At 42.8% G+C, this 12,648-nt stretch overlaps 1 protein-coding gene across 4 annotated transcripts in view; it reads left to right on the top strand.

Annotated features, from left to right (window-relative positions):
• The window catches only part of LOC115154188 (cell adhesion molecule 1), a 499,358-nt gene that overhangs the window by 483,461 nt on the left and 3,249 nt on the right, over positions 1-12,648 (top strand). For all 4 annotated transcript variants that reach the window (XM_029700153.1, XM_029700151.1, XM_029700154.1 and 1 more), the window contains one exon: positions 10,559-10,687. In XM_029700153.1, coding sequence (XP_029556013.1) covers positions 10,559-10,687 — 129 coding nt within the window. The remainder of the gene's footprint in view (positions 1-10,558; positions 10,688-12,648) is intronic.

The raw sequence follows: 12,648 nt of genomic DNA, 5'->3' as shown, positions 1-12,648 counted from the left end.
CTGTGTTCACACTGGTATTTCACTTCAACCCCAAGTTCCTGCATCCGCACAGTTTTGTTGGGACCTATTCTTCTTTCTCTTTTGGTCTTTGTCTTGGAGTTGTACTTTGAAAACCCAGAAATGTCACTTGGGTGTTTGTTTCAGTTGTTCTCTGATTGAGGACTGCCTAGAGACTGGTTCTGTCTGCCATTTTCTCCATACAAAGAAGATGACTCTCTGACTTCAATACATCAACTTACCTTGGGTTGAATGTGGTGTTTTGGCAGTTAAAAAGACTGTCTTTATATTTATGTAGATTTGCTGAAAGGAAAAGTTTAGATGACTTTTCAATGAACTTGAAAAATATATTTTCATCCTTTACTTTCACTAATTTTGGTCCCATTTGTTCAAATGAAGTTGAAGTCTAAATATTTCTATGTACAGTTTACAATTCAATTTCACTTTTGTGAACATAGTGTAAGCAGAATTCATTGAAGGCTCTCAGATGTTATGGCTTGCTTTTTGCCTTGCACCTGTGAGAAACAGTAACTTACCGAAATACAGTGCATTTGGAAAGTATTCAGACACCTTGACTTTTTCCACATTTTGTTACATTACAGCCTTGGTGGTTCCAAACTTCTTCCATTTAAGAATGATGGAGGCCACTGTGTTCTTGGGGACCTTCAATGCTGCAGAAATGTTTTGGTACTCTTCCCCAGATCTGTGCCTCAACACATTCCAGTCTCTGAGCTCTACGGACAATTGCTTTGACCTCATGGCTTAGTTTTTGCTGTGGAACCTAATATAGACAGGTGTGTGCCTTTCCAAATCATGTTCAATCAATTGAATTTACCACAGGTGGACTCCAATCAAGTTGTAGAAACATGTCAAGGGTGATCAATGGAAACAGGATGAACCTGAGCTCAATTTCGAGTCTCCTAGCAAAACATTTGCTTTGGCCTTATGGGGTAATGTGTAGAGATTGATGAGGATTTAAAAAATATATATATTTTAGAATAAGGCTGTAATGTACATTATTTGAGGAAAAGTCAACGGTCTTAATACATTCTGAATGCACTATAGAATGTAGTTCTAACTTTCCACCTCATACACTTTCTCTTCTCATGACCTTAGTTGACCTTGAGATAGGCCTGATGCCTCACAAAGAAGGGTTGCCCACTGTGCCCTATTAACACCAGGTTGGTCCATAGTATGTGGCCTTGGGGGGGGGGGGGGGCTCCAACCTCTGGGTAATAATCTGGGTAAAACTCCAGACAGGCCCGGGGACGGAAGAAAACATCCAGCCCTGATTTCCTGGCATCTTGTAGCACTGTGCCATCTCTCCATGTCTGTAGCAATCTCCCTCTCCACAGGGGGGCCAGCTGTGGAGAAAGATGAGTGATGGAGGATAGAGAGATCTGGGTGCCTGTGCTCGCTGGGTCCTGGCACTTTGTCTTCAAAGGCATTTGGTTACACAGAGGTTTGCATTCTGGGCCCTGTTCAGACAAAACATGAACCAGGTCTGTCTAGGTTAGACATAACAACACTTTGTTGTGCTGTGAGAATGCACAATTGGATTAATTTTAAACCAAGTGTACTGTGTGAGATAAAAAAAAATCAACCGGATATAATTTTCAACATGCAACACAAGGAGAATTGTTGTGTTGCCTCACCCGAAAGCGACTGTATACCTGTTTTGATTGACTATGGCCTTGATCTTAATCCACATGGTGAAGGGAGACGGAGGGTTCATGTGCCTTAAGGATTTTGTTTCAATCAGTTGAAAACATACACCATGTTATCTCTTTATTAACCTCCATATCTGTTTGACGTATAGAAAGGCAGGAACGCTCCATTCCTCCAGTCTTATATGAGTAAATCTTAAGTGTTTAACAAGGATTGCTGTTGGTGGTAATGACTTCTCTATAAGCACAGTGCAATATGTATAATTAAGTGACACATTTCAGTCAATTTGGATGGACAGACATTTCAGGGGTTTTCATTACCATGCCAATTCCCTGTGAATTATTGAATATTACGGGGGAAGAATGGGCTGGATGAGATCAAACCAAATCAAATCAAACCTTATTTGCCATATGCGTAGAATGCAACAAGTGTAGACTTTACCGTGAAATGCTTACTTACAAACCCTTAACCAACAGTGCAGTTCAAGAAGAAAAGAATATTTACCAAGTAGACTAAAATAAAAGTAATAATAAAAAGTAACACAATAACAATAACGAGGCTTTATACAGGGGGCATCGGTACCGAGTCAGTGTGCAGGGGTACAGGCTAGTTGAGGTAATCTGTACATGTACAGTTGAAGTTGGAAGTTTATATACACCTTAGCCAAATACATTTAAACTCAGTTTTTCACAATTCCTAACATTTAATCCTGATAAAAATTCCCTGTTTTAGGTCAGTTAGGATCACCACTTTATTTTATGAATGTGAAATGTCAGAATAATAGTAGAGAGAAAGATTTATTTCAGATTTTATTTCGTTCATCACATTCCCAGTGGGTCAGAAGTTTACATACACTCAATTAGTATTTGGTAGCATTGCCTTTAAATTGTTTAACTTGGGTCAAACGTTTCAGGTAGCCTTCCACAAGCTTCCCACAATAAGTTGGGTGAATTTTGGCCCATTCCTCCTGACAGAGCTGGTGTAACTGAGTCAGGTTTGTAGGCCTCCTTGCTCACACACGCTTTTTCAGTTCTGCCCACACATTTTCTATAGGATTGAGGTCAGGGCTTTGTGATGGCCACTCCAATACCTTGCCTTTGTTGTCCTTAACCTATTTTGCCACAACTTTGGAAGTATGCTTGGGATCATTGTCCAAGACCCATTTGCGATCAAGCTTTAACTTCCTGACTGGTGTCTTGAGATGTTGGTTCAATATATCCACATCATTTTCCTTCCTCATGATGCCATCTATTTTGTGAAGTACACCAGTCCCTCCTGCAGCAAAGCACCCCCACAACATGATGCTGTTCTTCGGCTTGCAAGCCTCCCCCTTTTTCCTCCAAACATAACGATAGTCATTATGGCCAAACGGTTCCATTTTTGTTTCATCAGACCAGAGGACATTTCTCCAAAAAGTACAATCTTTGTCCCCATGTGCAGTTGCAAACCGTAGTCTGGCTTTTTTTATAATAGTTTTGGAGCAGTGGCTTCTTCCTTGCTGAGCGGCCTTTCAGGTTATGCCGATATAGGACTCGTTTTACTGTGGATATAGATACTTTTGTACATGTTGCCTCCAGCATCTTCACAAGGTCCTTTGCTGTTGTTCTGGGATTGATTTGCACTTTTCGCTCCAAAGTACGTTCATCTCTAGGAAACAGAATCCTTCCTGAGTGGTATGACGGCTGCGTGGTCCCGTGGTGTTTATACTTGTGTACTATTGTTTGTACAGATGAACATGGTAGCTTCAGGCATTTGAAAATTGCTTCCAAGGATGAACCAGACTTGTGGAGGTCTACAACTTTTTTCTGAGGTCTTGGCTGATTTCTTTTGATTTTCCCATGATGTCAAGCAAGGAGGCACTGAGTATGAAGGTAGGCCTTGAAATACATCCACAGGTGCACCTCCAATTGACTAAATGAATGTCAATTAGCCTATCAGAAGCTTCTAAAGCCATGACATAATTTTCAGGAAATTTTCCAAGCTGTTTAAAGGCACAGTTAACTAAGTGTATGTATACTTCTGACCCACTGGAATTGTGATACAGTGAATTATAAGTGAAATAATCTGTCTGTAAACAGTTGGTGGAAAAATGTGTTGTGTTGTTTGTTAACAAGAAATTTGTGGAGTGGTTTAAACCTAAGTGTATGTAAACTTCCGACTTCAGTGACTATGCATAGGTAACAAACAAACAGCGAGTAGCAGCAGTGTACGTGGGGGGGTGACAATGTTAATTGTCCAGTGGCGATTTTTATGAATTGTTCAGCAGTCTAATGGCTTGGGGGTAGAAGCTGTTGAGGAGCCTTTTGGTCCTAGACTTGGCGCTCCAGTACCGCCTGCTGTGTGGTAGCAGACAAAACATTTTATAACTTGGGTGACTGGAGTCTCTGACAATTTTCTGGGCTTTCCTCCGACACCGCTTATTATATAGGTCCTGGGTGGCAGGAAGCTTGGCCCCAGTGATGTACAGGGCCGTTCGCACTACCCTCTGTAGCGCCTTACGGTCAAATGCCGAGCAGTTGCCATACCAGGCGGTGATGCAACCGGTCAGGATGCTCTCAGTGGTGCAGCTGTAGAACATTTTGAGGATCTGGGGACCCATGCCAAATCTTTTCAGTCTCCTGAGGGGGAAAAGGTTTTACCGTGCCCTCTTCACGACTTTCTTGGTATGTTTGGACCATGATAGTTTGTTGGTGATGTGGACACCAAGGAACTTGAAACTCCCGACCCGCTCAACTACAGCCCCATCGATGTTAATGGGTGCCTGTTCGGTCCGCCTTTTCCTGTAGTCCACGATCAGCTTCTTTGTCTTGCTCACGATGAGGGAGAGGTTGTTGTCCTGGCACCACACTGCCAATTCTCTGACCTCCTCCCTATAGGCCGTCTCATCGTTGTCGGTGATTAGGCCTACCACTGTTGTGTCGTCAGCAAACTTAATGATGGTGTTGGAGTCATGTTTGGCCATGCAGTCGTGGGTGAACAGGGAATACAGGAATGGACTAAGTACACACCCCTGAGGGGCCACCGTATTGAGGATCAGCGTGGCAGACGTGTTGTTGCCTACTCTTACCACCTGGGGGTGGCCCATCAGGAAGTCCAGGATCCAGTTGCAGAGGGAGGTGTTTAGTCTCAGGGTCCTTAACTTAGTGATGAGCTTTGTGGGCACTATGGTGTTGAACGCTGAGCTGTAGTCAATGAACAGCATTCTCACCTTTTGTCCAGGTGAGAAAAGGCAGTGTGGAGTGCAATTGAGATTGTGTCATCTGTGGATCTGTTGGGGCAGTATGCGTGGGTCTGGAGTGGGTCTAGGGTGCCTGGGAAGATACTGTTGATGTGAGCCATGACCAGCCTTTCAAAGCACTTCATGGCTACTGACATGAGTGCCACGGGGCGGTAATAATTTAGACAGTTACCTTCGCTTCCTTGGCCGCAGGGACTATGGTGGTCTGCTTGAAACATGTAGGTATTTCAGACTCGGTCAGGGAGAGTTTGAAAATGTCAGTAAGGACACTTGACAGTTGATCCACGCATGCTTTGAGTACACATCCTGGTAATCCGTCTGGCCCAGCTGCTTTGTGAATGTTGACCTGTTTAAAGGTTTTGTTCACATCAGCTACCGAGAGCGTTATCACACAGTCATCCAGAACAGCTGGTGCTCTTGTGCATGCTTCAGTGTTGCTTGCCTCGAAGCGAGCATAAAAGACATTTAGCTCGTCTGGTAGGCTCGGGTCACTGGGCAGCTCGCCATTGGATGAATCCCGGAACATATTCCAGTCTGTGCTAGCAAAACAGTCCTGTAGTGTAGCATCCGCGTCATCTGACCACTTCTTTATTGAGCGAGTCACTGGTACTTCCTGCTTTAGTTTTTGCTTGTAAGCAGGAATCAGGAGGATAGAATTATGGTCAGATTTGCCAAATGGAGGGCGGGGGAGAGCTTTAGGTGGTCTACCTCAAGAGAGCAATACCTTGAGACTTCTTTAATATTAGACATCTTGCACCAGCTGTTTTTGACAAAATGACGCACAACCCCACCCCTCGTCTTACCAGAGGTACCGTCTCTGTTCTGCCGGTGCATAGAAAATCCCGCCAGCTCTATATTGTCCGTTTCTTCGTTCAGCCACCCTCGGTGAAACACAAGATGTTGCAGTTTGCACATTGGCAAGAAGAATGGAAGGCATTGGGAGTTTACTCGCTCGCCTCCGGATTCTCAGAAGGATCCCCGAGCTGCGTCCGCTTTTCCGGGGTCTTCACGCAAAAGGCGTGGATCTGGGCCTTTTCCAGTGAAAGCAGGATATCCTTCACGGCGGACTCGTTAAAGGAAAAAGTTTCTTCCAGTCCGCGGTGGGTAATCGCTTTTCTGATGTCCAGAAGTTATTTTCGGTCATAAGAGTCTGTAGCAGCAACATTATGTACACAATAAGTAAAAAAGTAAGTTATGCAAAAAAAGTAACAAAATTGAACAATTGGTTTGGAGGATGTAAAACGTCAGCCATGGTCTTCGGTGCCATCTTATGTGTTAGGCGTTTGTTGGTTTGTGTGTGAGAGTGAAGCAACTCATTTCCAAACCATCTGCCCTCTGAAATTACACAATGCAACAATGTTGGTATACAGTGGATTTTTATAAAATTACAATTTCTCCTCTTCTGATTGCGTTAGATTACAGTGGCGTTCTGTATTACCTTAGCAACGCCCCTTACTGCGAGCCATCATAAACGCCAATCTACAGCCTGATTGTTGTTGACTGCATTCCCCGGCCCCATGTCATACGGCTGCTCCACAGAGACTGGCAGGGCAGGGGAGGGCGGGTCAAGGGAGGGGTTAGGGGTGGACGTCAAGTGGGAGCCAGATCACTTCCGAGGAGGGATGGGAGGCGACAGTCGGCTCCCCAAGCCCAGTCCATTTGTCAGTTTATGTTAATTAGTGTCAAGTACAAGTGCAGTCGGAGCGAATGACCTGAGTGGGACGTCAAACCCACCGTGGACCCAGTGCCTCCTCTCCTCCCTCCCTCCCTCATCCACCCGTCCCTCATTCAGTACAGAATTTACTGAAAAAGGACAGGTTTTATCCAGGGGAGAGGACAGAGCGAAATTCCCTGACATTTCCATGGGCCTCTGTTTATCCCCCAGCCCCGACGGACTGGTGCAGCCCAAGATCCACTTTAACATCTTAATAGGAAAGTGTGTTAACGCACGTCTTTACCTCCCTCTTTGACAAGAGCGAATTAGGTGTCGAAAGGATTTCTGCTGACTTTAATTGAATCTGCCCAGCGCGGAAAAGAAAATCTGAATTTAAAATAACCTATTAGGCTTATCAAGTAATGTTTGGTTGAGTTTGGCAGGTTGCACTGTGACTGTGGCGTTCTCTTCCCCTTTCCCTCCCCCACCAGTAAGTTGTTTATGAGGTGAGTTGGGTGAGGAGGAGGGGGCGTGTTCCACAACAGCATGGGCTTCTCTCACTCTTCGTTATCCTATAATAAGTTGTGGCCTGCCAGTTTAGTTTTTTGAGCTCCCACAGGAAAAGCCTTGAGCTGGGATTTAGGCTAGAGATGAGTGCGAGAGATTGCAGTGTGTACCTATGAGGGATGGGCTGATGGATTCCGCGCGAGTCGATTGCAAAGAGGATGGTTGTTCATTTTTCCCTCCTTTTCTCCATTCCCTCTAGCCTTCCTATCTTTCCGAGATAGCTCTTTGGAGGAGATGCACCTGTTAACATAAATAAGTCTGGAGTTAAACACCCTGAATGACAAAATGAAACCTGTGAGTCTTTTGATATACAGTATATGGGAATGTAGCTGTGATATGTAGCATAGGCAATGGTGGAAAAAGTACACTATTCTCATACTACTTGAGTAAAAGTCTAAAAGTATTTGGTTTTAAATATACTTAAGTATCAAAAGTAAAGGTAGCTGCGAAAATATACTTAAGTATCAAAAGTAAAAATAAGAATAATTTAAAATTCCTTATATTAAAGCAAACCAGATGGCACGATTTTTATTTACGGATAGCCAGGGTCACACTCCAACAATCAGACATAATTTAAAAACAAAGCATTTGTGTTTAGTGAGTCCGCCAGATCAGAGGCAGTAGGGATGACAGATCAGAGGCAGTAGGGATGACCAGGGATGTTGTCTTTATAAGTGTGTGAATTGTACCATTTTCTGTCCTGCTAAGTATTCAAAATGTAATGAGTACTTTTGGGTGTCAGGGAAAATGTATGGAGAAAAAAGTACATAATTTTCTTTAGGAATCTTGTGAAGTAAAAGTAAAAGTCGGCAAATATAAATTATTAAGTACCGATACCGCAAAACACTACTTAAGTAGTACTGTAAAGTATTTTTACTTCAGTACTTTACACCACTGACCATAGGCTATTACCAAAGGACAACTAGTTTCTCACTTTTACAAATGTATAACCCCTCAATGAATCTGAAACTTTTCCCTCTCTCACTGACATAAGGCCTTGTCAAAGCCCCCGGCTTCCTATCTATTCTCTCCCCCAAACTTTATCATTTCCTAGCGAGTGTGAGCTATTGATGAAAGATTTTGCTCCTCCTTTGCACTGTGAAGAACCAATCAAGTCCACAAACCGCCATTAACTTTTGGTTGTCATGGATCCCTACACTTGATCAATAACCTTCACATATCATTACAGATTGGAGCCTCTAAGGCAAGCGCCTTGTTCTTCAGGCCAAGCTGGTGTAAATCTTTCTTAGAAATTGCTTGGGATCCGCACTTTTTAGTCATTGCAGGCTAAATGTATTGCTCTGACTCGAGACAAGGCAGGGGCCAGATTTATTTGAACAGTGGTGCTTGCTCTGGTATATTGAAGTTGAGAACCGCCTGTATCACTTCATAAATCATGTTTAAATGCTCTACTATTTTTTGCTGTTCAGTTAAATGGCCAACCACAGTAGAGTTATGCATCCCCTTACTGTAAATTGGATAACATACTATGTGATATGCACATTGACTCTGTACCGGCACCCCCCAGTATATATTGTTATTTTACTGCTCCTCTTCTATTACTTGTTACTTTTATCTCTTATTCTTATCTGTATTTTTTGAAACTGCACTGTCGGTTAGGAGCTCGTGAGTAAGCATTTCACTGTAAGGTCTACACCTGTTGTATTCGCGCATGTGACTAATACAATTTGATTTGATTTGATTTGAGATGTGTTTTGTATATCGATTCTCTGAAGACAGTCATTTTACCTAACAAATCAAACTCGAGCCACATTCTGGCCATTTTATATGATTCAATCAATTTGATATTTAGTTTCATTGTAGTGGAAGCTGCAATATAAAATATACATTTAACTTGAATCACATTGTGTTTTAGAAAGATCATCATGGCCTTTATTTGTTTACTTTCATAAATGTTTTGATAATTCCCATTTTGCAGAGGGGTGTAACGGTATACGTATTTGTACCGAACCGTTCGGTACATGAACCTCGGTTCGGTCCGCACTGTGAACCCAAATTAATACATAAAAAAAGATATATACAAAATTAAAACACTAGGTCTATAGGCAATGCCTATACTGCTTTGTAGTGATTAAATATCACTACAAATATTTAATCACTTTGTAGTGATTAAATATAAACTAAAAAAAAATAGAATTTCAGTCCATTCCGTAGAGCCTGTACACTAGAGCCTGTACACATTGTAATCAAAATTAAAATCTTAACTGGAACATTTCAAACTGTCCTTTTGTGAGGCGCAGCTGGGAACTAGTTCTGTACTATGGCGAGTGGTGGGGTTGATAAACCAGAATTGGAGGATCTTCCATCATCGTTTAAATCTCCCGTTTGGGAACATTTGTCTTCCCAGTAGATTACAAAGGCGATGGACAGAGAGAGTATGTTGCCACTGCTCAACGAGAATAGCCTATGCAAATGTTGACACATTTACGCCAACATCACCCCAGTATTCCTACCACCGGAGCAAGACTGAAACGCAAAAAGACAACAAAACAACTTAATCTCCCCTCTGCAGCTTATTTTGACTTGGTCAATTAAATGAAAGAGTGATGGGTATGTTTATAGCCATGGATATGCGCCCATTCTCGGTGGTCGAGAAGAATAGGGGGTTTCAGCATCTCATGAAAAGTGCTTGAGCCACGTTACGAACTTTGCCCTCTCGCACCCTTTTCAGCAAACCAGTAGTACACACTCTTTATAAGCAAGCCGAAGTGGTCAATTAATTGGCCAATGTACCCTGTATTGCGCTTACTACAGATGGATGGACCTCCAGGGCTACAGAGTGCTACTTAACACTGACAGCCCATCACATTACCCCGGAGTGGCAAATGAGAAGTACCGTGCTATATTAACCCTTTATGAGAGTCACAGAAGTGTGGATATTTTTGTCTTTGTAAGAAAACATTATAGCATAGTCCTATACAATGTCTGAGCCATGTTTATATTGCACTTTATTTTAGTGTTGTTGTTGTTGAGTAATCATGTGTTTTCATTTAAGAAAATACAAAGTGTTGGTATTCCGGATTGGGCTCTCATCAGGTATTATATGACTCATGATCATATATGGAATCATGGTGTACCAACACTTTGTATTTTCTTAAATAAATACAAATGAACTACAGTGACTGTTGGCATTTAAATCTCCCTCTGTACTGAAACCAAACCGTGATCCCAATACCGCAATACGTACCGAACCGTGGGCTTGGTGAACCGTTACATCCCTATATCCAACTTGTAATATCAGCCCTTATTCTCCAACTCCAAAGGCTGGAGTAGCTGACAATATACTATAGGTGATTTATGTAATCATTATTTCTTTGGAGATCTCTTATCCACCAAAGTGGACGTGATGTCTTCCCATTGGCATGCACTGTTAGTGGATTCTGTAAAAGGGGTTTCTGTTACTGTGCTTACAGATTCCAGAGCTGGAGAGGGAGCACCGAGAGCGGTCGATCATGCGGTCATCGGCGGAGTGGTGGCTGTGGTTGTCTTTGCCATGCTCTGTCTACTCATCATTTTGGGACGGTACTTTGCAAGACACAAAGGTATGTGACGAAGCCTTTTGTTTTCTATCTAGAAGCACCTCTGTGGAATCACAAGGTTAAACATTTTAAAAGAGCACAGACACACTATCATTTTATGATTTATTTTACTCAGTGTCATACTAGTATTGTCCAGGGCAATCAGAAAACCACTTCCCTCTCCCCCCAAACTCTGTTTTAGAAATTCTACCATACCTCCTGAGCCCCATCTTATTTTCTCTCTGTTATGGCTACTGTACTTTTGAAGGGGTTTTCTTTGGAGTGCAGCCAATGGTTTGGTTTTGATTCCAAATTACTCCTTGCCCTTCTCCATTCGATCTGGGCTATCGCCTTTATTATCAGGCCCAAAACTGTTGGGATGTGAATAATCCCTGTCGGAAATGAAGTTTGAAGTGGATTGCTCATTCACACGCGTTCGTTGAACTTGACAAGGTTAATTTGGAGGCATGAGCCGAGCTGAAGCTGAATCTTGAGCATCCTTTGGTTTGGCTTGTTTCATGGAAATCAAATAGATTTTCATGTGCAAATCTTGAATGCCAACCAAGGAATGCCAACAGAGGGGTTTGCAGTGGCAAATAAAGAATTGACCTACCAGAATTAAAAACCTAGTACCTGATGTATAATTTTGAAGCTACAGTTTCCATTAGAGTTTGTGTAGACGTGCCAAAGGTATACATTTTATGAGATAATACAATATACAGTCGTGGCCAAAAGTTTTGAGAATGACACAAATATTAATTTCCACAAAGTTTGCTGCTTCAGTGTCTTTAGATATTTTTGTCAGATGTTACTATGGAATACTAAAGTATAATTACAAGCATTTCATAAGTGGCAAAGGCTTTAATTGACAGTTACATGAAGTTGATGCAAGTTGAGTCAATATTTGCAGTGTTGACCCTTTTTTTTCAAGACCTCTGCAATCTGCCCTGGCATGCTGTCATTTAACTTCTGGGCCACATCCTGACAGATGGCAGCCCATTCTTGCATAATCAATGCTTGGAGTTTGTCAGAATTTGTGGGTTTTTGTTTGTCCACCCGCCTCTTGAGGATTGACCACAAGTTTTCAATGGGATTAAGGTCTGGGGAGTTTCCTGGCCATGGACTCAAAATATCGATGTTTTGTTCTCTGAGCCACTTAGTTATCACTTTTGCCTTATGGCAAGGTGCTCCATCATGCTGGAAAAGGCATTGTTCGTCACCAAACTGTTCCTGGATGGTTGGGAGAAGTTGCTCTCGGAGGATGTGTTGGTAGGCAAAATTGTGAGTGAGCCCACTCCCTTGGTTGAGAAGCAACCCCACACATGAATGGTCTCAGGATGCTTTACTGTTGGCATGACACAGGACTGATGGTAGCGCACACCTTGTCTTCTCCGGACAAGATCTTTTCCGGATGCCCCAAACAATCGGAAAGGAGATTCATCAGAGAAAATTACTTTACCCCAGTCCTCAGCAGTACAATCCCTGTATCTTTTGCAGAATATCAGTCTGTCCCTGATGTTTTTCCTGGAGAGAAGTGGCTTCTTTGCTGACCTTGACACCAGGCCATCCTCCAAAAGTGTTCACCTCACTGTGCGTGCAGATGTACTCACACCTGCCTGCTGCCATTCCTGAGCAAGCTCTGTACTGGTGGTGCCCCGATCTCGCAGTTGAATCAACTTTAGGAGACGGTCCTGGAGCTTGCTGGACTTTCTTGGGCGCCCTGAAGCCTTCTTCACAACAATTGAACCGCTCTTCTTGAAGTTCTTGATGATCCGATAAATGGTTGATTTAGGTGCAATCTTACTGGCAGCAATATCCTTGCCTGTGAAGCCCTTTTTGTGCAAAGCAATGATGATGGCACGTGTTTCCTTGCAGGTAACCATGGTTGACAGAGGAAGAGCAATGATTCCAAGCACCACCCTCCTTTTGAAGCTTCCAGTCTGTTATTCGAACTCAATCAGCATGACAGAGTGATCTCCAGCCCT

This window comes from Salmo trutta, chromosome 19, assembly GCF_901001165.1.
Source record: "Salmo trutta chromosome 19, fSalTru1.1, whole genome shotgun sequence".
NCBI classification, from domain to species: Eukaryota; Metazoa; Chordata; class Actinopteri; order Salmoniformes; family Salmonidae; genus Salmo; species Salmo trutta.
This window is presented reverse-complemented; position numbering and strand designations above follow the sequence as displayed.